We start from the raw sequence: 21,990 nt of genomic DNA, 5'->3' as shown, positions 1-21,990 counted from the left end.
TTTAGGCCCTTTATGCAAAAGGTAATGAAAGGAAGAGGGACCTAAAATCAATCTTACGACGACGTTTACTCTGCCGACGCTTGATCCCACGAATCTTTTCTTTTCCACCATCTGTTTTTTTTTTTTCGCTTTTTTGATTAGGGAAGTTATGGACCATAATTAAACAAGTAATCCATATACTTTATAAACAAATCGAGCTTCAAGGTCTTTTCTTATCACGAAAGTATAAATTAAATAGGAGTATGATATATTTTTATTAAATCATGTCATCTTGTCGTATTAATTGGTGAAAAAATAATATTAGAAGCAATAAAAAGGGGCATCATCTGGTAAATTAAATGAGCAAGAATAATTGTTGTATTAGATTTTTGGTACGAATAATTATCATCACAACCAACTTTGTATATCTTCCTCTTATGTTATGATTTTATTTTTGTTTTATGGGGTCACTTCCATCAAATAAGTGGAACCATTGCATTTTGCATCCATTATCTTTATTTTGTCTGATTCTATTTCTATCTCAAGATGAAAGTGTTTTACTACCATATAAATTAGACCATGATTAATGGCAGCAATCAAGTCCGGAGCGAACTCATTACAAAGTACCTCGGTTATTTAACCTTTTTCTGTTTAAATTGATTATGTGGGGTTTATTATAACAGTTTTCTAGTTTAACATATTTTTTATAATAATGTTTGGGCCTATAAAATTGATCTTGAACTTGTAATGGACTAAGATGCTACACGTGCCAACTACGCTAAGTACACTGGCTTAAACAAAACAACAAAAATCAATAGCTAAAGATGACGACGAATAGCGGAAGCTAGCACGAAACGGCAAAGCCAGACTTTAATAATCGATCAAGAGCTAGGGTGACGACGATTTGTTATTTTGTCATGCTTTTCTCTTTTTTTGAAGTAGCCATAATTTATAGATAACCATGAGCATGGAAAAGTAAATAATTATCTTCAGAAATTTTCTGATTACAAGTAACACTAAATGCTGTTAAATAAACCCATTTATTAATCTCTAGTTATCACAATCTAGAATGCATGCATAATCAGCCGTCACTATAGAGCCTACACTATTTAACTAAGTGGTACTGTTCTTCATAACATAGCCCATCTTCAAATATATCAAAGCCGGTTAAAAAAGTGCATAGAACTGCCTAACCAGTTGTCTCTTTTTTCTTGGAACTGGCCTAAGTCTATAGACCATTGTTTTTTCTTTCTTTTTCTTTTTTTTTGTAATATCGACGTATACACGTAAGGCATATGTAGGTGGATGTATGAATTAAATAAGAGGAGCTTCGCCCTTATATTTTTCTAACTAACTTTGTCTTCATTTCTCTATCGAATTAAAGAAAAATCTCAGTACGACTACGAGACAATGGACCACGATTACGCATCTCCTATTTCTATTAAATACGACTCAACTGTACATCCAACGATCCACACTTATCCACCTCCTCTCTAGCTCTTTTGTATCCCATATTACACGTTTTTAATGATATATCATCTTCCAAACGACATTAATAGTGACAACGTACGGTTTCTAATCCTTTTATTTAGTTGGTTTTACACTTGCAGGGATCTCGTAGCTACCACAGGAGTTCTCTTGATTTCTATGTTCAATCAATAAGATCTTCCTATATGTTATTAATTGTGAGTTAACATGTAAAAATTTATTACCTAAATCTTTTGCAATAAGGGAATTGGTGTAATCAATAAGTTGTGTACACATTGAACAGTATATATCGCCCCACTCATTTATTATCATCTAACCATTTTCTTGGCCCTCTACAATTATTTACGAGTAGTATCTTTATATATATATATGCCATATGCACCCATGTGAAGTTTTAACAAATACAAAAGATAAAAATAAATAAGCACTTGACATGTGCTTATTATACACACATACACTCTCCATGCAAAAAAGAAAGAAAGAGATCCTTTAATTCTTCCGCAAACTTCTCTTACACTAACAAAGCATCACTTTTTTCCAAAAATAGATGCGCCTTTGTCTCCTCTTTTCTTATCTGAAGAGAAGCTTCGTCGTCTTCGGATCTCGCATTGTTTTTTCTTTCTTTCTTTCTTCGTTTTTAAGTTTAATTCAGATAAAAAGCTGACTCGAAGACACATCCAGAGAATTGAAGGGAAGTTATTTGTTGGTTATCAGAAGAGGCATTAAATGAAGACAATGTCAGAAGACAACACAAGTGGAGTCAAATCCTCAAAGGTTATCGTAAAGGAGAGCTCTCAGGTCAATTCATCGTCAAGAATCTATTACTACGGCGGAGCCTCCGTGCCGTTTTTGTGGGAGACACGGCCTGGGACACCAAAGCACTCTCTTTACTCGGAATCTTTTCGTCTTCCACCGTTAACGCCACCTCCGTCTTACTACTCCTCCTCTTCCTCCGGGAACAAACTGAGTAAAGCGAGAACGAAACAAACTCGATTCGTGAAGACTCTGTTGTCACGTCACGTGTCACGTCATTCGTTTTCTTGGTCGTCTACGTCTTCATCTTCTTCCTCTTCGTATTCTTCTTCATCTCCTCCGTCTAAATCAGAGCATCGTCCCAAGAAATGTTACCTTTCTTGCTCGAGATCGTACGTTAAAGAAGACGACGAGGAAGAGATTAGGTCGTCGTCGTCTCCGACGTCGACGTTGTGTTATAAAAGAGGGCTTAGTTCATCTATGGGGAGTGTGAAGAGAGCTTTGTGTTCTGTTCTTAGTCGTAAAGATCTTAGATTGATGTAACGGTTTTATTACAATGTTGTTCTTATTTCGATTGTTGTTATTACGGAAAACAGGATCTTGAGTTTGAAGATTCGTTTTTGTGTTTTTGTATGTTTTGGCTTTTGCCTCTTTGAACACATATATTAGTGTTTGATTGTGTTCATTGTTCAGTGCTTTACGAAAACTTTTGTCATGTTTAGATTTATCTTTCATTGTTCATTCTTCTGAATTTTTAGGTGTCGAAACTGTAAAATTTGAAAAGAGCTTTTAGTACGCTTAAAATGCAATTGATCGGTATTTGTTTAAAATTTACAATTTAGACACTAAATTATACTTAGTCAACGACATACTTTATCTAAACTCTACACGAAGATATGTGGGCGATTTAACTGACCATGTGCCAGCATTTATGGGCTCTATTCATTATTTTTATTTTTGTCTCGTTTATTTAGTCGTGATATTTCACTTTCTAGATTAATTTCGAATTTGAAAAAAAAAAAAGAAAAAAATGTTCTCAGTTTAAATCCTTAACTACTGAGTAAAAGAAGCTTAACTACAAATTTCAATAAACCAAAATAAAAACAGAATAATCAATAATGTCTTACCATCAAACCAAAAGAATGATAAACCACCAAAGAGCTGAACAAGACTACTATAATAACTGTATGTGTAATTGTATATCTTTATTATCATTATCTTTGAACCATTTATCCTTCATAAATCAAAGTCATTAAATACAGAGGAAGGAAAATAAAGATGGGTAGGTGTTAATACTTAATACATGTTCAAGAAATTTGTGTAGCAGTGCAGCCTGTGCAGGTATGACATTTAATAATTTATGATATGAAGTGATTTTCCTAAAAAGAAGATTTTCCTTAGAATATGCAACTTTTTTTGGGTGTCAATATGTAAAAGAAAAAAAAAAGAAATAGATGAGGTTCCCCAAGCTTACGAACCAGAACAAGGGTCTGTCCTTTTACCATAAAAGGGAAAGAAGTTTCGGAATGTACGAAAACTATTTGGGACATGCAAGGGATCTTTTGTAATAACGAATTCACTGTAAAAGAGAACAGTGAAGTAAATTTTAACAAGAAGAACAATTATAGTTGGGATTTAAAGTCTTGACCCAAGGCTGTCAAAGTCCTCGACCACTCGTGCGCACGTGGTTTAAGTTTTGATGGATCATCTAATTCGTGAAGTCTTTTAAGTATCATCATTCATTGAAGGGGTATAGGAGTTGGTGGCAGAAATATGCTAGTGGTAGAATTGTAGGCTTCCATACAATTGTGTTCTTTAGAAAACACTTTTATCTACTATATATATGGTTTACTTACTACTAATGATTTTTGTAAATATATCTAATTGTTTTGTAAGCTTTCGAATCAAGGGACGAGTTACGTTAGGATTCCAGTTTAGAATTAAAAGACTAAAAATAGAAGATCAATCCACAAAACCCACGTTTAGAAGCTGAAATATGCATGTTTGGTGTAACATCTTCAAGATTTGTGATTCTTGACGGACTGATGATCCATCAAAATCCTCAAAAGAGTTTTATCCATAAACAAAAAAGGGTTAAATGAAAAAGTTTTATATGTTTAGATACCTAAACCGTACTCTAATTCAACAAAGCCATATAGTTTACTAAACACTTATATTTGTGAAGCAGAGGTTTACGGAATAACAGCCCAAATAATAAAAGTCCCAAGAGTTTTGGTCTATGTCAACATCTAATTAAGTTGGGAAAAAATCTCAGACCTCTTTTGTTTTCCTAGAGAATAGGAACTGTTAAAATAACTAAATTAATGTAGATATCTATTAGATTGTGAGAAAAAAAAACATTTATATTTACTGAGTACGTAAGTTGTTAAACTATAGGTACTATCTTACCTGAATTCTAATTTTTTTGAAAAAGATTATATAATTTTGCTCTGGTAACTCAAATTTAACACCATAAGAATTTAATATCAAGTACAAAGACGAAGAGAGAACAACGGGGCGACGATTTAGGCTACAAATACGGGTCAAACAAGAATACACATACAACTCCAAAAGCTTTCTTAGAGTATAAGCAATCTTCTTTCTTTCCATTGCGATTTTGAAAGTTGAATACTACTTTTTCTAATCTATAATATAATTACAACAATATACACCACCCTCCTTTCACCACCCACTTTGATAGAACACCGCTCTTCATCTTTCTCACATCCTAAATCTACGACACTTTTCGAAATAAAAGAGAGATAGTAATTAGTACGTAAAAGTGTGTTCTTTGTTCATGGTTTGATTAGAGATCAAACTTTGAATAGGCGCACATTTTAATCACCAAGTATGGTATTTTGTTGAAATTCTGTTTATTGTATATTCTTTGACGACGGAAGATTCTTTAATTTGCATATTCATTCTCCTATTTATGAATTATATATAAATACAAAGAAAATGTACAAAATATACATACATTAATTATACATGCAAACACGTACAGTTATTAGCTAGTCGATTCGTACACAAATACAATAATTAAATTTGATTATATGTAACTCAATTTCAAAATAACAATCTATGTATATGATGAACAAAAAATAAAAAGTGCCCATAAGAATTAAGATGATGAGGTTTCTTGATTTGGACAAGAAACTAACATGTCAAAAATCGTCAAACTATCATTCTCATTCACTCTTTTATTTTTAGATAAATACATCTAACAATATCGTCTCTAAATCCTTTCACCAACTTTTTACTATTATACACCTTAAAACTATTTAGCTATGACCTATAGTTAAGTAGTTAACTACTCACGGCCGGTCCATTCGTGTGCAACGGTTTAGGTAATTTTACATATATGACTTTCAAAAAATATGATCGGTAAAATTGAAATCATACAAAGATGAAGGTTTATTTAATTACACATACACCCTATATAAGAAAGAAAGATGTTTGCTATAAATGTGAAGCAAAAGTCCACATGCGGCCATGGGAAAACAAAAACATTAAAAGTAGGCATTAAGCACGAAATCCATCTGTTGTTGCCTGACCGATGAATGAGTTTGACTACATACATATGTATACAAGTCTGTAAATATTTATGTGTGATGATCAGATTCGTAAAGTCAAAAATAAAAATTTAAAATTTAAAACCCTCTCACGGCTCACGTGCTTAAGCAGTGAATACAGCTCTTCAGTCCCTTACTAACTCTAGATATCTTCAGTTGTTTCCATGTTAAAAGAGAGAGACTGTTCTGACTCTCTCGAGCTACCAAATCCTGTTTTCATCTCCATATATATGAAAGTTCTATTATAAGCCAGCTCATCTATCTATATATGGACACTTGCATACACTCGTACATACAATATTATGTATTATATACATCGTGATCACTAAATCTTTACACTTGGTATTTTACTTGCCTTTAAAGCCTTCCTCGGCTATCTTCCATCACACCCTCTTTAAAGAGTCACTTGACTTTAATATCTCTCTTTTTGTTTCTTTCTCCTTTTTCGATCCGCTTAGAGAGCATGCCTGAATGTCAAGAGAAAGGTAAGACGTGAACATCTCATCATTGGTGAACTTTTTTTCTCTTCACAATGATTTAGAGATTTTATTCCCTCAACTGGTGGATATGGTTGATTTTTGACCTTTTAGTAGTCTTATATATCTTTGATGCTATTATTTGAAAACTGAAGCTCTTCTTCAATTCGTTGTGTGTTAAGGGAGAGATTTGAAGAGATAGGGAAGAAGATCAAAAGAGAAACAGATGCTTGGCCTCATCATATGTCAGGAATTAGAAGACCAATGTCGGGTCCTCCCGGAACCCTCAACACCATTACTCCTTGTGCTGCCTGCAAGCTCTTGCGCCGTAGGTGCGCTCAAGAATGTCCCTTTTCGCCATATTTTTCTCCACACGAGCCTCATAAGTTCGCATCCGTCCACAAAGTCTTTGGAGCTAGCAACGTCTCCAAGATGCTAATGGTAATAACCACTTCAAAACTCATACATAGTCTTAGTTTGAACATACATAATAAGAACTTGCAACCCTTGTGTATCACTAACCTAGATACATATATTTTCCATTATGAATCATTTAGATATATATAGTACTTATATATTCGCGAGATAGCTCTGTATTTTGCTATGAATTACTATCTTATAAGTAATAATAAAGATAAAATAATAAAGCTCTTTTAGTCAAATTCTAATAATGTGAAACAATTCCAAACTAATCAGGAAGTGCCTGAGAGCCAGAGAGCAGACGCCGCGAATAGCCTTGTGTATGAAGCAAACGTGAGGCTAAGAGATCCGGTGTACGGATGCATGGGAGCAATCTCAGCCCTACAACAACAAGTCCAAGCTTTACAAGCCGAGCTCACAGCCGTACGATCCGAGATTCTCAAGTACAAGCAACGAGAAGCTGTCGCCACTTTGATCGTACCTTCCAACTCCCAAGTCGCCGGATATCACAACTCCGGTGGCGTCTCCGTCATTGCACCACCACCACAACGACCTTCAACTCCACCACAGCCTACGGCGGCTCATCCCCCTCCTCCTCCATCGTCTTGTGTTTTCTCTCAACCAACCACAAGAGCCTTAGAATACGGCGACATTGAAAGTGAGAACAACTCCTACTTTGGTTAAATTTATTTGTATCATTCTACAAATACACACAAATACATATAATTTATTTCGATAATTTGTGATCCGGTGGTTAATTAAATTAAATAAATATAAGAGAGGAAGGTTGATCATAGAAAAGCCTGTCATTGATGGAATGTATATTAATATTTGTTTAGTTGGTAAGCCGTACGTACTACTACTTCTATTTAGATAACCAATTTTTTTTTTTTTCATTTATATAGAAGATATAAATAAATTTTTTACATATCATCGGAACAATTCATACAAAGATGCATTTAGATTTGGAGTAGCTTAAATTGAATAAATGAGTCATGCATACAGGTATATACCAAAGTGAGTTTCCTGCAGCTCTCTTTTTTTTATTTTTGGAGCCCAAGCGACATAAAACGTTACTTAACTCTATAAAAAAGATACTTGCACCAAATTTTGTGTGATAGCTGGCTTTGGATCTGCAGATACGTGTATGGTTGGGTGAAGTGTCAGCTGTATATTACTATGAATGCAATTAGTTTTATTTTTTTTTATTTAATTTTAAGGGTTTCCTTAGCGTATCGAATTAATCAAATCCAGCTTCTTGATGACCAGATTCATGCAAACAATGTTCGTTAGGGATTTGTTTAGCTTAAAAAAGGCAAAACAAAACTAATTTTAGAAAAATAATAAATTTGAAATTCATACCCATAAAACTGTAAGCAAAAAAGGTCGGACTCAATAGTCAGATTCAAAACAATTAAAACAATCCTATATAAACCAAATTAAATTGTAATTTGAAGACCATTGACTAGTGCTTTTGTGGTTGAAAGGCTTTTATATATACTGTATAGGGTCAAAGATAAAATCCGTATAGGAGATGTGATGTTTTGGGTTTGGTCCAGTGTCACCGTTGCTTCATCCTATGGTACTTCACTATCCCTTTTCCGAAGGCAACATACTATTCCACATGGTACTTATACATCTTCCAATGTGACCAATGGGTATCGATCTCTGGGTCAACAAGTAGACCAAAACCATTGAAATTGAGTTACAACTCGGTACTTCCAGACTTAAATTGTTTGATAAGAATAAACACTAAAGTTTTATTCATCATGTTAATCAGAATTTTACAACTTCATATTTTCTTGAAAACATATATATACATATCTCTGATCACATTGTTATAATTAGATACTAAGAGGAGATGTGTCTATGGCTTTGGTCTCCATTTGAACACATCCTCCACTAACCTCCTTGGTCTCATCACTCTTGTAAACATACTTGCTCGCTGCCCACAAGAATAATCCCATGTTCACTATCGAAATCACCATTAGAAACCCATAATAGTAATCAAGCCTAGAGTCATTCAAATTATCCCCAATCCAACTTTTCCCTCCGCCTTGACTCGTGATCTTATCAATCATTGTTACCAAGAAGCTGTTCAAGAAATTTCCAAGGCCGATGCCACTCGTGAAAAACGTTGTTCCAAGGCTCTGCATCTCCTCAGGTGACTGATCATAGAAAAACTCAAGCAAACCAATTGCGTTGAACACATCCCCAATGCCTAGAAGAGAGTATTGAGGGAGCAACCAGAAAATGTTCATAGGCACAACTTGTTTCGGGCTAGTTATGTGAAATTCCTTTATCACACGCATCCTCTTGACCTCCACGGCTGAAGCAACCGCGATCGCAACAATTTGTATGGCAAACCCTATCCCTAGCCTTTGGAGTAGAGTGATCCCTCTAGGGTTTCCGGTTTTCTTGCGCATGAAGGGAACAAAGTATTGGTCGTACATGGGCACAGAGAGAAGCATCGAGAGCGTAACAAAGCTTCCTAGTGAAGCTGCGGGGATCTGGAAGTTGGATCCAATGTTTCGGTCCAGCGTGGTCCCTTGTTTCACGAAGAGAGTGTTGACTTGTGCCCACAAGGTGCTTGGGATTAAAGTGACAAGCCATATAAAGATAAGTCCTAGCAGTCGCTTTGCCACTTCCACTTTTGTCACCGTACATGGTAAATTTCTTGAACTTGTCTTAATGGCCGCTTTATCCAAGAACCTGTAATAGCACAATCCAAATTACATTAATTTATTTAAATCTGTTTTAATCTTAATGGTGCTAATAGGTAATTTTTCTATATGTTATGTAGTAGACAGACTTCTTATAGCAAAAATAAGTTTCATGAAGGAATATGTTTTATCAATTCCCAAAAGATGTTTGATGAGTACTTCATATTTTTGAGAACCGATAAGTTATGAGACATATTCCTTCATGAGAGCACTAATGCCAACAAGTAAAGCTATGCACATAAACTTTTATCATTAATATTTTCTAGATATATATGTTCTCTATATATGTTTTTTTTTTAATACTTAGTAGCTTTAACAATTTGGCACGAAACTGTAGTGGATGATATTGGAGAACACATTAACGTGTAGAAGGTGAGATTTGGGGACCATCGAATAAAAGATTCTACAAAGCAGAGCAGGTACACTTAAAAAAAAAAAAAAAAAATCAAGATTGTATAACGTACCCAAGACAAAGGCATAATTTGGTAAAAATAATTTATCCAATGGTATATATTTCTATTGACCATAAAAAGTTATTCGTTTATCTAAAATCAGAATTTTTGGATGTCGAGAAAAAAAAATCAGAATTTTTGAGACAAGTTTCAATGAGAAAATAATTAGAAGATATGAATTATTTAGTGAGATGGCATGCAACACTGACCTGAAGGTGGGAGTGTGGTGAACTTGATGTTTACCGGTGCTTTTGTAATAATGGGAGTCAAGCTCATAAAGCTCGGAGATGTCATCAGGACAAGGAAGCTTCCGGTTTTTGAATGCCGCAATCGGAACTTGAACCAAATCTTTGGCCAAATTGTCTGATTTGATAACCTTATGTCTGTAAAATGGTGTTCCTATATAGAAGACAATGAGAGAAACCAAGAGTCCTACTGTGGGGATGCCATAACCTAAACCCCATCCGAGGTTCTCCTGGATGTATACGAGCCCCAATGTAGCAAACAACGCGCCCAAGAAAGAGCTAAACATCCACCAATTGAAGAATGAAACCTTTTGTTTTTTCTCTTCAATGCTACAACTGTCGAATTGGTCCGCTCCAAATGTAGAAATGTTAGGTTTTGTTCCACCGGCTCCAATAGCTATGGTATAGAGGGATATGTAGAAAAAGGATATTTGCAAAGAGGATGCCTTGTTGCATACCCCATTTTCGCATGTCGGTCTAAGGGATTTCACCGTTACCGCCATTGTTAAGAGAATCATCCCCTGTAAACATGAGAACTCATCTTATATTAGTCGTACGTGCATTTTGAAGTTAGAAGATAGTTCAAGAATTGATCACTTAGTCATGCCTCTTAATCAGAAGGAACCTTTTTACTGGTTCCTGATTTAAACGATAGTCATTTCTCGATTGAAATATGTGATCTGACAAAAGTCAATAAGTTTTTTTTTTTTGGCCTTCCCTTTAGCTAGCTAGATACTGATAAGATATGCATTTTCTTTGCTAAACCAATAAAATTGAAGTCAAGTGCTAATCGTGGGTCCTCTTAATTATGTGTGGAAAACAACGTTTGATACGTATCTATGTGTCTTAAGTCATAAATCAAATCTCGAAAGTGAAAAAAAAAAAAAACAAAACTAAAGTTAGCTTTTGTTAACTGGTGCCTTCAATTCTGACACGTCGCAACATTATGAAAACGTGTTCGAGTTTAGGCTTAATAATCTAATAATCAAAGACCTATTATTATTAGTGCCAAATGATTAAAAAACACGATGCCTATTTCTTTTTCTACTCACATGTTACATCACTTCGTCAAACAGGTGATGTAAGAAACCATTTGCTATATAGTTTTCGAAAAGAAAAACCTCTGCCTTCGTTAATTAATTTCAAAAGATTAAGTACTTTTATTTTTTTTACCAAAACTTGCATATTTTTAGATACATATAATTTTAAGTTATAAGCAAAAAGACAGAGTCAATTTCTTGAAAATGAGTTTTTTTTTTCGGATGTATATGGAAAATTCTGAGCGTTTTAAATAATATTTTCATATAATATAAATCCATTTTAACAGAAACCACACAGCTGTCCTAAACTTAAACATATAACGAGTGGAAAAAATGCAAATATATTTTGTGGCAGTGTCTTCTTGGGATAAATGTTCACGGACCCTATCCGATCGTACGTCCAAAACGCGACAAACACACACACATCTCTACTCCTTCTTTATCATGACTAACCCAAAAACAAATTGAGTAAAACTAAGCATTCGTAGGAAAACATCTGAAAGCATACATCTTTTAATGGAAAATAAAAATAGAAAATTGATGAGTCTATTTAACATGAAGACAATTAATTAGACATATATAAATTTATGGTGGTAATAATTTCTATATATGGTGGTAGAAATTTTAGACAATTAAAAACTTTAGTATTCTTAAGCCAAAAAAGAAACTTAGATTGTTTGGTGTTTTGTGTGTGTGTGTATGTGTATGTGTCTAAGTTTGAGTTCTTTGAAAGTTGTAAAAACGTGTTGGTTGGTTTAGTTAATTAATCGCATTTTAACCAACACAAAAAGAGAGAGAGAGAGAGAGAGCATAATGTAGAATACCAGGACGTAGATGAGAGACGAGGCAGTAAAAGTCCAAAAGCGACCGATGTATGAGTCGGCTATGTAAGCTCCGGCGATCGGAGTGATCCAAACAGCACCGGACCAATTGTTCACATTTCTAACCGAAGAGATTGTGTCTTCGTGAAGTCTTGTGGTCAAATAGTTCACTAAGTTCGACGCTATTCCATAGAACGCCATCCTCTCAAACGCTTCGTACCCTTCTCACACACAAGCACACACAGAAAGACTACATAAAGATTTAAGGGACAACAACAACGTACGTACAAGATTTTTATATATTTTTATCAAGTTGAAATTTGCGAAAAATATACCGAGGAGGAAGGAGCAAGCTCTCCAACGACCGGTCCTAGAGGCTAGGACGGGACGGCCTTGGAGGTCGACGGTGCCATCTTGTGTGTAAACTTTTGCAGCCTCCATCAATTGTATTCTTATATTGAAAAACTTGCTCAAAATTTAATGATGTTTAGTTTTTTGGGATGTTTTTGGTAATGTTATGAGAGAGTTGAGAGACCTATGAGAGGTCAGGGCGATGAAGAGAGAGAGAGACTAAACGGGAAGAGTTTTAAGGTTGCATAGTGTTTTTGTTTTTATTTTAAAGGGATTTTGTAGAAAAAGAAAAGAAATGAAAAGCAAAGGTCTTAGAGATTTGCTTAGTTTAGCTCTATGTTGCCTTACTCTTCACAAGCCTCAAGTATGTGATATATATAAAGCCACACCACCGCTATACCATTTTTTGTTTTCTGTTTCCTTTTCATTAACGTCGTCATCATCATCACCTTAGTCATGTAACCACCACCATTATGATCATCATCACTATAATAAATCCTTGGCAGATATACAATTTTTTTAATTGGTCCATTTTTTTTATAGTTTTTGTTATTATAGTTTAAATATGGAAGAAAAACAAAACAAAAGTCCTATGTATACTGAGAGCCGAAAATTCCGGTCAGTAACATGTAGCGATGATGACATTTTTGGTTCTAATGATAAGAGGATCACACAATAGACCTATGCCCAATCCTGTCACAAAAACAATACTAAAGAAGAAACTCAATAAACCGTTTGAAGTTATCATCATTTATTTGTATTACTTTTTTTTATGCCGTAGCCGATGCTTCATGTAGTTAGCGTATTCGTTAATGACCGACATTTCCAAAAATACACATTTGGAAGAAGGATATAAAACATATCATACAACAAAAATGTCTACACACACACACATTGGCTATTGATTGAATTTTAGTTTCCCACGTTTTCCCATTCATGCGAGTTAGAGTACTCTATATGTTCCAAGTTACTTGAGGTTTCCTAATTCTATGAGCTACTTTAAGCCTCACCAGATACATACAACCCAACCATCTTTAATACCACACGTGCACTATCTAAGAAGCACATGGATATGATAAATGCACAATTGAATTGGGATTTGTACGAAACACAAATAAAAAGCGTAGAGATATAGTAGTTTCGTTAAATCATTCGGGCATCAAATTCTTTTTGGTACTACACTATACTAAAGATCTTCAAAATTTGTTCCCTAAGGATCAAGACAAAATATCCGGATATTCAATATTGTATATGAGTATGACCTTTCACTTGCCGACTTTCAAATGCATGGACAAAATCAAAATACTTTAGATCAAAAGTAAAAAATTTATGAGACATATATCCGATTATATGTTCGAAACATAAAAGAAATAACGAAGCTTGCAGTGAAAAGAAAAAGCGACTGTGGTCCAAGAAGACACAACGCGTTAGATGATGCATCCAATGAAATTGGAAGGATAGAGAGAAAAGAGAACTAGTGGTCCAAAAGGCTTTGTGAATTGCGATATCTTCTCCCCCCCCCCCCCCCCCACTACTCTACGATGTTTAAGCCTTGATGGCCCTTGTCATTACGAATGTGGAAAGGGAAACATGCATGGAACTTGATGAGTTATTCTCCTTAAATGCATCGATCCACCACCTTATATTACCGAAGCTATTATCTAACCTTTCAGTTGTTGTTTCGTATTTAATCTTTTACCAATTAAACTAGTGTAATTGAGCTTAAGAAGTTGAGTTTAATTGTTTTGGTTTAATTAATTAGTAGTATTTCTAAAAGGGTTATATGAATATATTCAAAATCTGTTAAAATTTTCAGAAATGGTTTTTCTATGACACATAAGAAAATATCTTTTAACATTGGGTTAGAAAATGACAAGAATGGTTTTGTTATTTGATGAGCTCAGATATTATGGAGCATGAGATGCTGAGAACAACACGTAACAACCATAACCAAAGAAGGAATGGGGGAAAAAATATTTCCAACCATTTCAGGGACTTTTGACTTTACTGTAAAAGACTGCCCAATAAAATGATTTTGGGACCAAAGTCCAAATAATGAAACCACGTTTGTTTAGTTGCAATGACTTTATTTTTTTTTCAATGGAATCATTGTACTACAAAGTTTGTCAAACTTATTTTAATCTAAATGCATGCATGTAGCAAAAAAAGTGTGAGATTAAGTTGTTAACCATAATATAAAACTCTAAAGTTCATAATTCTGGATCAATTTAACATTTTACCGCAGTTGAACAATCCCAAGAAACAAGTCCAGGTACACCTTAGAATTTATCAGCATTTTGATCAAGAGCCATGATAGTAATATAGAGTTAAGAGTACAGAAGAGTAAATGATCAAAAGATTTGCACGAGGGTTAAGGATACGACTGAAAACGATTTGACAAGATTTTCTTTGTTGGCTTTCACATTGCAAGTTGCAGTGAGTTGAAACATGAGTTTGAGGTAACTTAGATGTTTGTTAGCTATTAGATATCTATGAGAAAGACATTGAGAAGAAATTAAGGGTCGAACGTATAACCACTAATCAGAAAAGATTCTTTGATTGTTCTCATTTGGCGATGGTTTTTATATCTCTTTGACCACAACACAGCCAATGCCAAGTTGGTGCATACTGTTAACTGTTAAAGATAATGTTTCCCCTACAGATCACTCGGCTCGACAAGACCGTTGCTAGATCCACCATTCAAATGTTCCTAAGCTTTCTATTCTGACTTGTTGTGTCACTTCATGCCTATCTACAACCATTAACATCTTTCATTCTTTTGTATACACAAGGACCATTGACACAGAGAAAATCACGATACACTTTGCTTGTGGAATGTGGACCACTCTGTCTTTTTAAGGGTAAGAACATGCAAAATTTACTTACTATAGGCCGCCACTAGATGTTACCTCTTATTTCTGCCAGCTCAAATCAATCACCATCTATGAAGTAAGCTCTTAGCTGTTGTTCAATATAGTCCTCTGGGAATAGATGCACTGAAATACCAAAGTTAAACTGCATGTAGCTAAAGAAACTCATATACCACAATAGTTTGACAAATTAAATACATCTCATGAGAAATTTTGAGGTTCGGATTGCGAAAACTAACCAAAGATGAAAATATACATGATATGGAAAACTAGGCATGCGATCTCTTCCAACTAGGCAGGCAGTGTACTAGTCTCTGATCAGAAATAATGGCAGGACACTGTAAACCGTAAAGCGAGTGACACTAAAACAGCAAAGGTATCAGTTTTTAGCATAAGATGCAGACTGATCAGTGATCACTAACTTCAATTAGTAATAGTGAAACGTTGACATCGCATCCGAAAAATTTTCAAACCGAATATGTCATGTTGAAGCTGCAGCTTATGAAATTTGCCTTTTCATATTCTCATTGTGTTTCATCATGTCACAACTTTCGAAAAGATTAACGAAAATTACAAAAGGCTCATACATGACATCAACCACTCACAATATTGTCAATTTCAATATTTTCATATGTACCAAACTCTCCACTCCTCCACTCATATCTTTGCTTGAAACAAATTCCATGGGTGTGGTTATACTTTCATGAGTTAATAATCTTTCTTTTATGTTACCCGTTACATCCTTTTCAGAAACAGAACAAGCCACACAAGAAGATAAAGAAGCATGACATATAGAGTAAAGTTGTAGAGTGATGATAGTCATCAATTATTATTAAAACATGATAAAAGAAGTTTGTTTTTAACTTTTATTTCTTAGAAATGTAAACTGAGCAACCTCTTTGTCACCAAAGCCTAATAGAACCTTTCTCAAACATGGGATTACAGTTATAAAGGTAACCGTCAAGTTAAAAAAACATGTGACGAACCTATTTATTTACCACTCATCGGTTTAGTTAGTGAATTTTAATAAAAATAAAGATAGTATTCTGTTCGTATTCCCAAAATTAAAGAAGAATTAGGGGTTTTGTTCACTCCCCTCAAGTCAAGTGGAAGTGGGTTGCGGCGTGAGCGTGAGCGTGAGAGAAGAAGCTCGTCTCCGCTAAAATTGATCAGTCCGTTAGAGGGTCCTCTCTAATTGGCTCAGCGTCGACAGAGTTTCTCGAATCCCCCCGTAACTCGCTCCTCGATTGTTCTGGTGAACGTTTCTCAATTCCTTATAGCGTTACTTGCTTGTATAAAGTTGGTAACTTTACTTGGAAAATTTATACAATTTTTCTTGAAACTCATGTCTTCTTTGTGGGTTTCTTAGTCTCAGAAAGGGACAATTTTTGTGGGAACTAATATTGTTGGCAGTAAACGACTTTTATATGCTGTTGTGTAACATCGTTAACCCAAATCTATCTCCACGGTCAGGTTTTTGAGTTGCAATGGCAAAACCAAGCAACAAAGATGATTTCTTGGGTGGATTTAGGAAACTATTGACAGAACAATGGCAAGCCGATGTTCAGCTCAAGGCAGGGGACAGTGATGAGGGTGTAACTATCTCCGCCCACAAACTTGTTCTGGTTTTCTCTCTAACTCATCCTCTCTTTTTTTTGTTTATGCTTTTCGGTTTTTAGTGTTATATCAAACAAACAAAAAAATGGAATTTTTCTCAATAGGCAGCAAGGTCACAGGTGTTCAAGAAGTTGCTGGAACCAGACGGGATCAAGGCTTCAGATAAGGTATTAGAGACAATCACTCTCTCTCAGATGAAACATGAAGAAGTTGAGGCTTTAGTTGATTTCATCTACAGTGTTGATGGCTCTTTTTCTTCTGAGAGTCTCAAGAAACATGCTCGGTCACTCTATGTTGCAGCCGATAAATACGAGATCCCTCATATACGGGACCTATGCAGAACCGTGATTATATCTTCTTTGAATGCATCAAACGCTCTTAGCACTCTTGAGCTCGCCCAAATCCCTTTGGACATAGCCCTCCACAGTTCTGCCTCCACTACTATCCAAACCCATTTAAGCGTGATTGCTAAATCTGATGAGTTCAAGCTGTTTGTCGTCAACCATCCTAATCTTACAGTGGAGATACTGAAGGCTTCTCTTACTCGAGTCAATAACAGTCGATACAACTGTTATTATTGTGGTCGTTCAAATGAGCATAGACACTAACTATTAGTATCTTTTATAAGCACTGGAATTAGGTGGTTTACTTTTTGTTTATTGAGTGGAGTTAGATGGCACAAGACTTTAGTTCAAATGAAACGTTGACATCACATTTCAAAATTTTCATCCCAAAGCTACTGATTCCATAAACTGTTTTCATCTGGTGTTTTTTAACATGCTGTCAAACTTTCGGAAAGGATATTTAATTTACGAAAGGTTCATACTTCAAATCAAACCACTCACGTTATGTTTCAATTATACCAACCTCTCCACTCATATATTTGCTTTGCTTCAAACAAGTTCCATGGGTGTGATTACTTTCATGAGTTTACCTCTGACTTATGTTGCTTACTGTTGTATCTTATAGAGAAACAGAACAAGCAACAAGAAGATAATCAAAGACAGCATGACAGATAGTAAAGTTGTAGCTTGATAGGACTTTAGGTCTGGGATGGAAACTGGAACAATGAAACAACGTTGACATCATTTTCATTACAGAGTAAAGTTTTAGCTTCATAGGCTACATATCACAGAGGAAGTTGTGCGTCATATATGGCGGCATTGTCCATTTGAAGATTGCCCGTGCTTAGTCTGTCCTGAGCATGTCTTTCCCTTGATATGTGGTGAACAAGAAAAATGTGAGATAAGAAGAAGAAGATGATATATATATATAGTTATACGATTTGGAACTCATGGGTGAATCCTAACCGTTGAAACACGTCCGTACGTACCTCCAAGAACTTTGCAGTAACCAACTCATCAAATATGCATTCGAGATGTCCTCCTCCAGCTTGCAGACGAAAGTTCTTCTCTTAAAAGCTAGAAGATTAATATATCAAACAAACAACCCTCAAGTCTCAATGATTAGTAAAACAATAACCAATATATAAATAAAATCTACCATGGATAGGACGTTCGGATTCATTTTTTTTTATCGAGACATTATTTTCAAAGCTTTGATCTGTTATGGATTCAAATTTGATATTATTTTTCTCGTTTTTAAAAAGAAAATTTAGTTTATAAAGTCTACGATTCATTCGGTTTAAAACTGGAAACTTTTTGAATTTGATACGAATGGAACGAGTTAGCTAAGGATTGAGGAACCCTAGCCCTAATTTTGTTCGAATGAAAAAAAAAAATGCGAGTTGTCTTCATAATCAACCATGTAAATAAAAATATCACAGTACTTAATAGTTAATCGTGATTGAGTAAATTAATCGTGGGTGAGAATGTGGAGAACGGATGTATTTGGTACGTTTTCGGTTTTACTTTCCAGTTTTGCTGGAGTTATTATTTTGGTCACGTGAACCAAAAATGCTTTGTCTCCTTCTGCTGTAGAAAAAATAACTTTCTCTAATTAATATCATCTGACCAAATCCAAAATAATAATAAAGTTTTAAGTGTATGAATTCAGAAACAATGCTGAGCGTTTTCTCTAAATGATGTTATTCTATCATATGTCTCAGTTTGGTGACTGGCTATATATATCAAATACGTATTTTCTATGTGACTTAGTGGTTATGTGAAATATATATAACATATTACATAGCATTGATTTTTTCTTCATTATCCCTTTTTTTAGGGGAAGATTTTGGTCTACAAGATGGACATACAAGAAGAAAAAAAAGAAAAAAGAAAAAAGCAGGAATACTATAGAAATTGTGTTATTATATTTGTATAATAAGAGAAATAAATAAAGGAAAAGGAAAAAATAAAAAGTGGGTCAATCTAGAATCTAGATCTGTGGATCATTGCTTTCACTCCAACTCCTCATTGCATCTGTCACTGCCTGTTTCACTGCTTCAGCATCCATGTTTTCTCCTTCTTCATTCTACATTTTTTATTATTGACAGTGTGACGTAATCATTAAATATATATTATACTTGCCATTGCCAACACACACATATCGACATAGACAACACATGTTTTACATTTTGTATGCGTGTGCGTGTGTGTGCGCGTCGAGATTGCCCACTTTGTTTTCTAATATACAGTCGTATGATTCTTAAATTTTCATGACCATGCAAGCAAAATCACAGGCATTCATTTCAATATAAGTAATAAAGTAATTTAAACCACATAAAGTTTCGTAAAGTCGTATATACGATGACACCATTGCAGAACAAGAACATATATATAAGCAAATCAGTTTAACTATACACGATATATAATAAAATATAATGTACTATAAGATATGAGGCGTGGTGATTAGCTAATTACCTCGAGCCCCATGGCATGCAAGCTAAAGGAGTCAGTACATGAAACCCTAGCTTCAAGAAGGTTAAGCCCAATATCCTCAAAGGCTTCTAATACCGAAACAAGCATCCCTGGCTGATTCTTCCCTGAGAATATGTTTATCATAAAACCCTTTTCTAGGGTTTCCACTGTTACCTATAAAAAAAGGCCCAATCAGAAATCTCTAAATCAATTTCCCACACTGTCACACATTGATCACATACGAGTACGTACTTAAAATACATATAGGATCCAAAGGGAGACAATATCTATGTGTTTGTGATTGTATACCATTGGTGTCGTTGGATCCGTGGGCTCGCTTGAAGATTGCTCTGCAGTAGGGTCTTCATTGAATCTTTCCACTTTCTGTTTAAGCTTTTGGATATATTTTGATGCATCCATTATGATCGACGTATCGTTTTCCTGTCATCAAAACACGTGTGACCACATACATATTAGTAGCATATACGACATCTCAAATTCTAGAATTATACATGTAGGAGAAGAGGATTCATCTTCAATTCATCGATCATGATTGGCCTATATAAATATCCTGTTTGCTTATATATATACTTCGAAGAGGACCAAAGTGATTAGCCAAATAATTAAAATAAAGAACAAACTTGAATATAGATATATCAAAAGGGATTCAAATAAACCCAAGTGATAGAAAAATGATCCAAAGGGACGAAATCGTGATTGATTGAAAAATATATATAAAAATAAAGAAAGCTATATATATAGATCGATTAAGATTGTGTGTGTGCACGCGTTAATACTATGATTTATATACGCATACGTATGATTGCGTTTAACTCCGTCGGACGCAATAAATTAAAGAAAGAAAGAGCTAGAGGGTGATGTAATAATTACAGCATGAGAATTAGTGACTGAACGAAGCAATTGAAACTTCTCTTGCAAAGAAGCTCTCTTTTGTTCCCTGGACACCATATCTTCTTCTATGCTTTGGTTAGCATCTTTTGTTTCGTATTGAGCTTGCTCGATCGATTTGTATATTTATATATATAGAGGAACAATGAGTAAAGATGCAAAATATATATCTATGAGAGGGAGGAAGCAGAGATCTTAGATTGAATTGTTTTATAGGATACTCTCCCCTCTCACATGTCTGCCTTAGTCTCTCTTGATCGCTACAAAATATAATATACGGACAACTCCGATTTGTATCTCGTGAATTACTTGCTTGCCTCTATGTCTCAATAGACGATATTCTATTTAATATTCCACCCAAATTTTATTTTGTTTTCTTATATGAATATATTATCTTTTATTTTTACAATATTTCTATCATATAATTAATAATTATACGTATAGAAAACATACATATATACGTGTCTAAACCCTTACCTACCAACTTGAATATTGTAATTTAACCACTGTTTTTTTTTATATATGTATTGACGGTAAACTACGAGGTATACCTTACCACCATATTATTTACTTTAATTTTTATTTATGTGAGTTTAGTTTACTCGTTGTCTCAATACTATTCTAACGCCTCCAAGAAGAAGAAAAAATCACGATAATTGATAACAACTATCGCCAGCTTTGAATTTTTGGAAACCGATAAAAAAAAAGATATATGATTACAAAACTCCATTTTGTATGCTTATATTGATATGATGTACTCTTCAAAATCATGTAAAATAAATAATATATGGCGAGCATTAAAAAAAGACTTTATAATGTTATGCATATATATACTTTTTTATAAAAATACATAGCTAGCTAGTCATTCAACTATAAATTCCAAATTTAAAGTACTGTTTATTTAACTATATATGTATATATATCTATGCACACATATTTAAATTGAATAGCATAAATTAGCAAAAAGACATCACCATCTCGTATAGGATGGAATTTATAGTCAATGGTGAATTTAAAGATACGCAAGAGAACTCGTCATGATCATTAAAACAACAAGAACAAAAATCATTATATGAACTTGGGATGACTAGGTTGCATGCGGTTATATAGAACGGGATAATTACATTTAATAGATAGTGAAAGTAAAAAAATATGGGACGAGAAAAGGAATGATGATGAGCTCGTGATATATGGGGGATGAAGAATTAATAATATTGCAAAAAATCAAAAATCAAAATTTTAAAAAGATATGAAAAAAATTAAAAAATTTGGGAGCATCGAAAGAAGTGAAGGGAGAGGATAAAAGCAAACAAAAGAATGTTAGTTGTGATTATGGAATGCCTCCAAACACTCCTCACGGGGATCTTTATGAACGAACACATATATCCTCACTCTCTCTCTCTTCCTTCACCTATTCCCTCATCTCTCTCCTTGTCCTCTCTATCGCGCTCTCTG

General features: G+C 34.5%; 5 protein-coding genes across 6 annotated transcripts; 3 read left to right on the top strand and 2 right to left on the bottom strand.

The window, feature by feature from the left end:
* Nucleotides 1–1,864: 1,864 nt before the first annotated feature.
* Nucleotides 1,865–2,961, top strand: LOC17888457. Its single transcript, XM_006296183.2, has one exon. It carries the CDS (start codon nt 2,194–2,196, stop codon nt 2,761–2,763), a length of 570 nt encoding a protein of 189 aa, XP_006296245.1. The 5' UTR covers nt 1,865–2,193; the 3' UTR covers nt 2,764–2,961.
* Nucleotides 2,962–6,042: 3,081 nt separating this feature from the next.
* LOC17889017 (LOB domain-containing protein 15) lies at nt 6,043–7,616 on the top strand. Of its 2 annotated transcripts, none has more exons than XM_006294876.2 (3): nt 6,043–6,277; nt 6,451–6,709; nt 6,965–7,616. In XM_006294876.2, the coding sequence occupies exons 1-3, from the start codon at nt 6,264–6,266 to the stop codon at nt 7,370–7,372; spliced, it is 681 nt and encodes a 226-aa protein (XP_006294938.1). In that variant the 5' UTR covers nt 6,043–6,263; the 3' UTR covers nt 7,373–7,616. The 2 variants fall into 2 exon arrangements, with proteins under 2 accessions (XP_006294938.1, XP_023640895.1); XM_023785127.1 differs by lacking the exon at nt 6,043–6,277 and adding an exon at nt 6,343–6,362.
* Nucleotides 7,617–8,407: 791 nt separating this feature from the next.
* On the bottom strand, nt 8,408–12,657 carry LOC17887574 (protein NRT1/ PTR FAMILY 5.1). The gene is made up of 4 exons (XM_006293834.2): nt 12,305–12,657; nt 11,973–12,190; nt 10,073–10,629; nt 8,408–9,400 (listed from the first exon to the last, which is right to left on the bottom strand). The coding sequence occupies exons 1-4, from the start codon at nt 12,408–12,410 to the stop codon at nt 8,533–8,535; spliced, it is 1,749 nt and encodes a 582-aa protein (XP_006293896.1). The 5' UTR covers nt 12,411–12,657; the 3' UTR covers nt 8,408–8,532.
* A 3,640-nt stretch (nt 12,658–16,297) lies between these two features.
* On the top strand, nt 16,298–17,443 carry LOC17889824 (putative BTB/POZ domain-containing protein At2g40450). Its single transcript, XM_006294918.2, has 3 exons — nt 16,298–16,445; nt 16,664–16,815; nt 16,912–17,443. Exons 2-3 carry the CDS (start codon nt 16,678–16,680, stop codon nt 17,413–17,415), a joined length of 642 nt encoding a protein of 213 aa, XP_006294980.1. The 5' UTR covers nt 16,298–16,445; nt 16,664–16,677; the 3' UTR covers nt 17,416–17,443.
* A 1,494-nt stretch (nt 17,444–18,937) lies between these two features.
* On the bottom strand, nt 18,938–20,796 carry LOC17888089 (transcription factor SCREAM2). The gene is made up of 4 exons (XM_006295089.2): nt 20,518–20,796; nt 19,936–20,067; nt 19,630–19,800; nt 18,938–19,240 (listed from the first exon to the last, which is right to left on the bottom strand). The coding sequence occupies exons 1-4, from the start codon at nt 20,593–20,595 to the stop codon at nt 19,145–19,147; spliced, it is 477 nt and encodes a 158-aa protein (XP_006295151.1). The 5' UTR covers nt 20,596–20,796; the 3' UTR covers nt 18,938–19,144.
* Between the last annotated feature and the right edge of the window lie 1,194 nt (nt 20,797–21,990).

Source organism: Capsella rubella, unplaced genomic scaffold (genome assembly GCF_000375325.1).
Source record: "Capsella rubella cultivar Monte Gargano unplaced genomic scaffold, Caprub1_0 scaffold_4, whole genome shotgun sequence".
Lineage (NCBI taxonomy): Eukaryota > Viridiplantae > Streptophyta > Magnoliopsida > Brassicales > Brassicaceae > Capsella > Capsella rubella.
This window is presented reverse-complemented; position numbering and strand designations above follow the sequence as displayed.

Excerpts from the sequence above, each read along its gene's own strand:
- LOC17888089 (XM_006295089.2), bottom strand. The coding sequence starts at position 20,595 with ATGGTGTCCAGGGAACAAAAGAGAGCTTCTTTGCAAGAGAAGTTTCAA. Across the intron at positions 20,068-20,517 it reads CAGTCACTAATTCTCATGCT|GAAAACGATACGTCGATCAT; the intron begins GTAATTATTACA and ends TTTTGATGACAG. Across the intron at positions 19,801-19,935 it reads CGGATCCAACGACACCAATG|GTAACAGTGGAAACCCTAGA; the intron begins GTATACAATCAC and ends CTTTTTTTATAG.
- LOC17888457 (XM_006296183.2), top strand. The coding sequence starts at position 2,194 with ATGAAGACAATGTCAGAAGACAACACAAGTGGAGTCAAATCCTCAAAG.
- LOC17889017 (XM_006294876.2), top strand. Across the intron at positions 6,710-6,964 it reads ACGTCTCCAAGATGCTAATG|GAAGTGCCTGAGAGCCAGAG; the intron begins GTAATAACCACT and ends CAAACTAATCAG.
- LOC17887574 (XM_006293834.2), bottom strand. The coding sequence starts at position 12,410 with ATGGAGGCTGCAAAAGTTTACACACAAGATGGCACCGTCGACCTCCAA. Across the intron at positions 12,191-12,304 it reads AGCTTGCTCCTTCCTCCTCG|GGTACGAAGCGTTTGAGAGG; the intron begins GTATATTTTTCG and ends GTGTGTGAGAAG. Across the intron at positions 9,401-10,072 it reads CACCACACTCCCACCTTCAG|GTTCTTGGATAAAGCGGCCA; the intron begins GTCAGTGTTGCA and ends GTGCTATTACAG.
- LOC17889824 (XM_006294918.2), top strand. The coding sequence starts at position 16,678 with ATGGCAAAACCAAGCAACAAAGATGATTTCTTGGGTGGATTTAGGAAA. Across the intron at positions 16,816-16,911 it reads CCGCCCACAAACTTGTTCTG|GCAGCAAGGTCACAGGTGTT; the intron begins GTTTTCTCTCTA and ends TTTTCTCAATAG.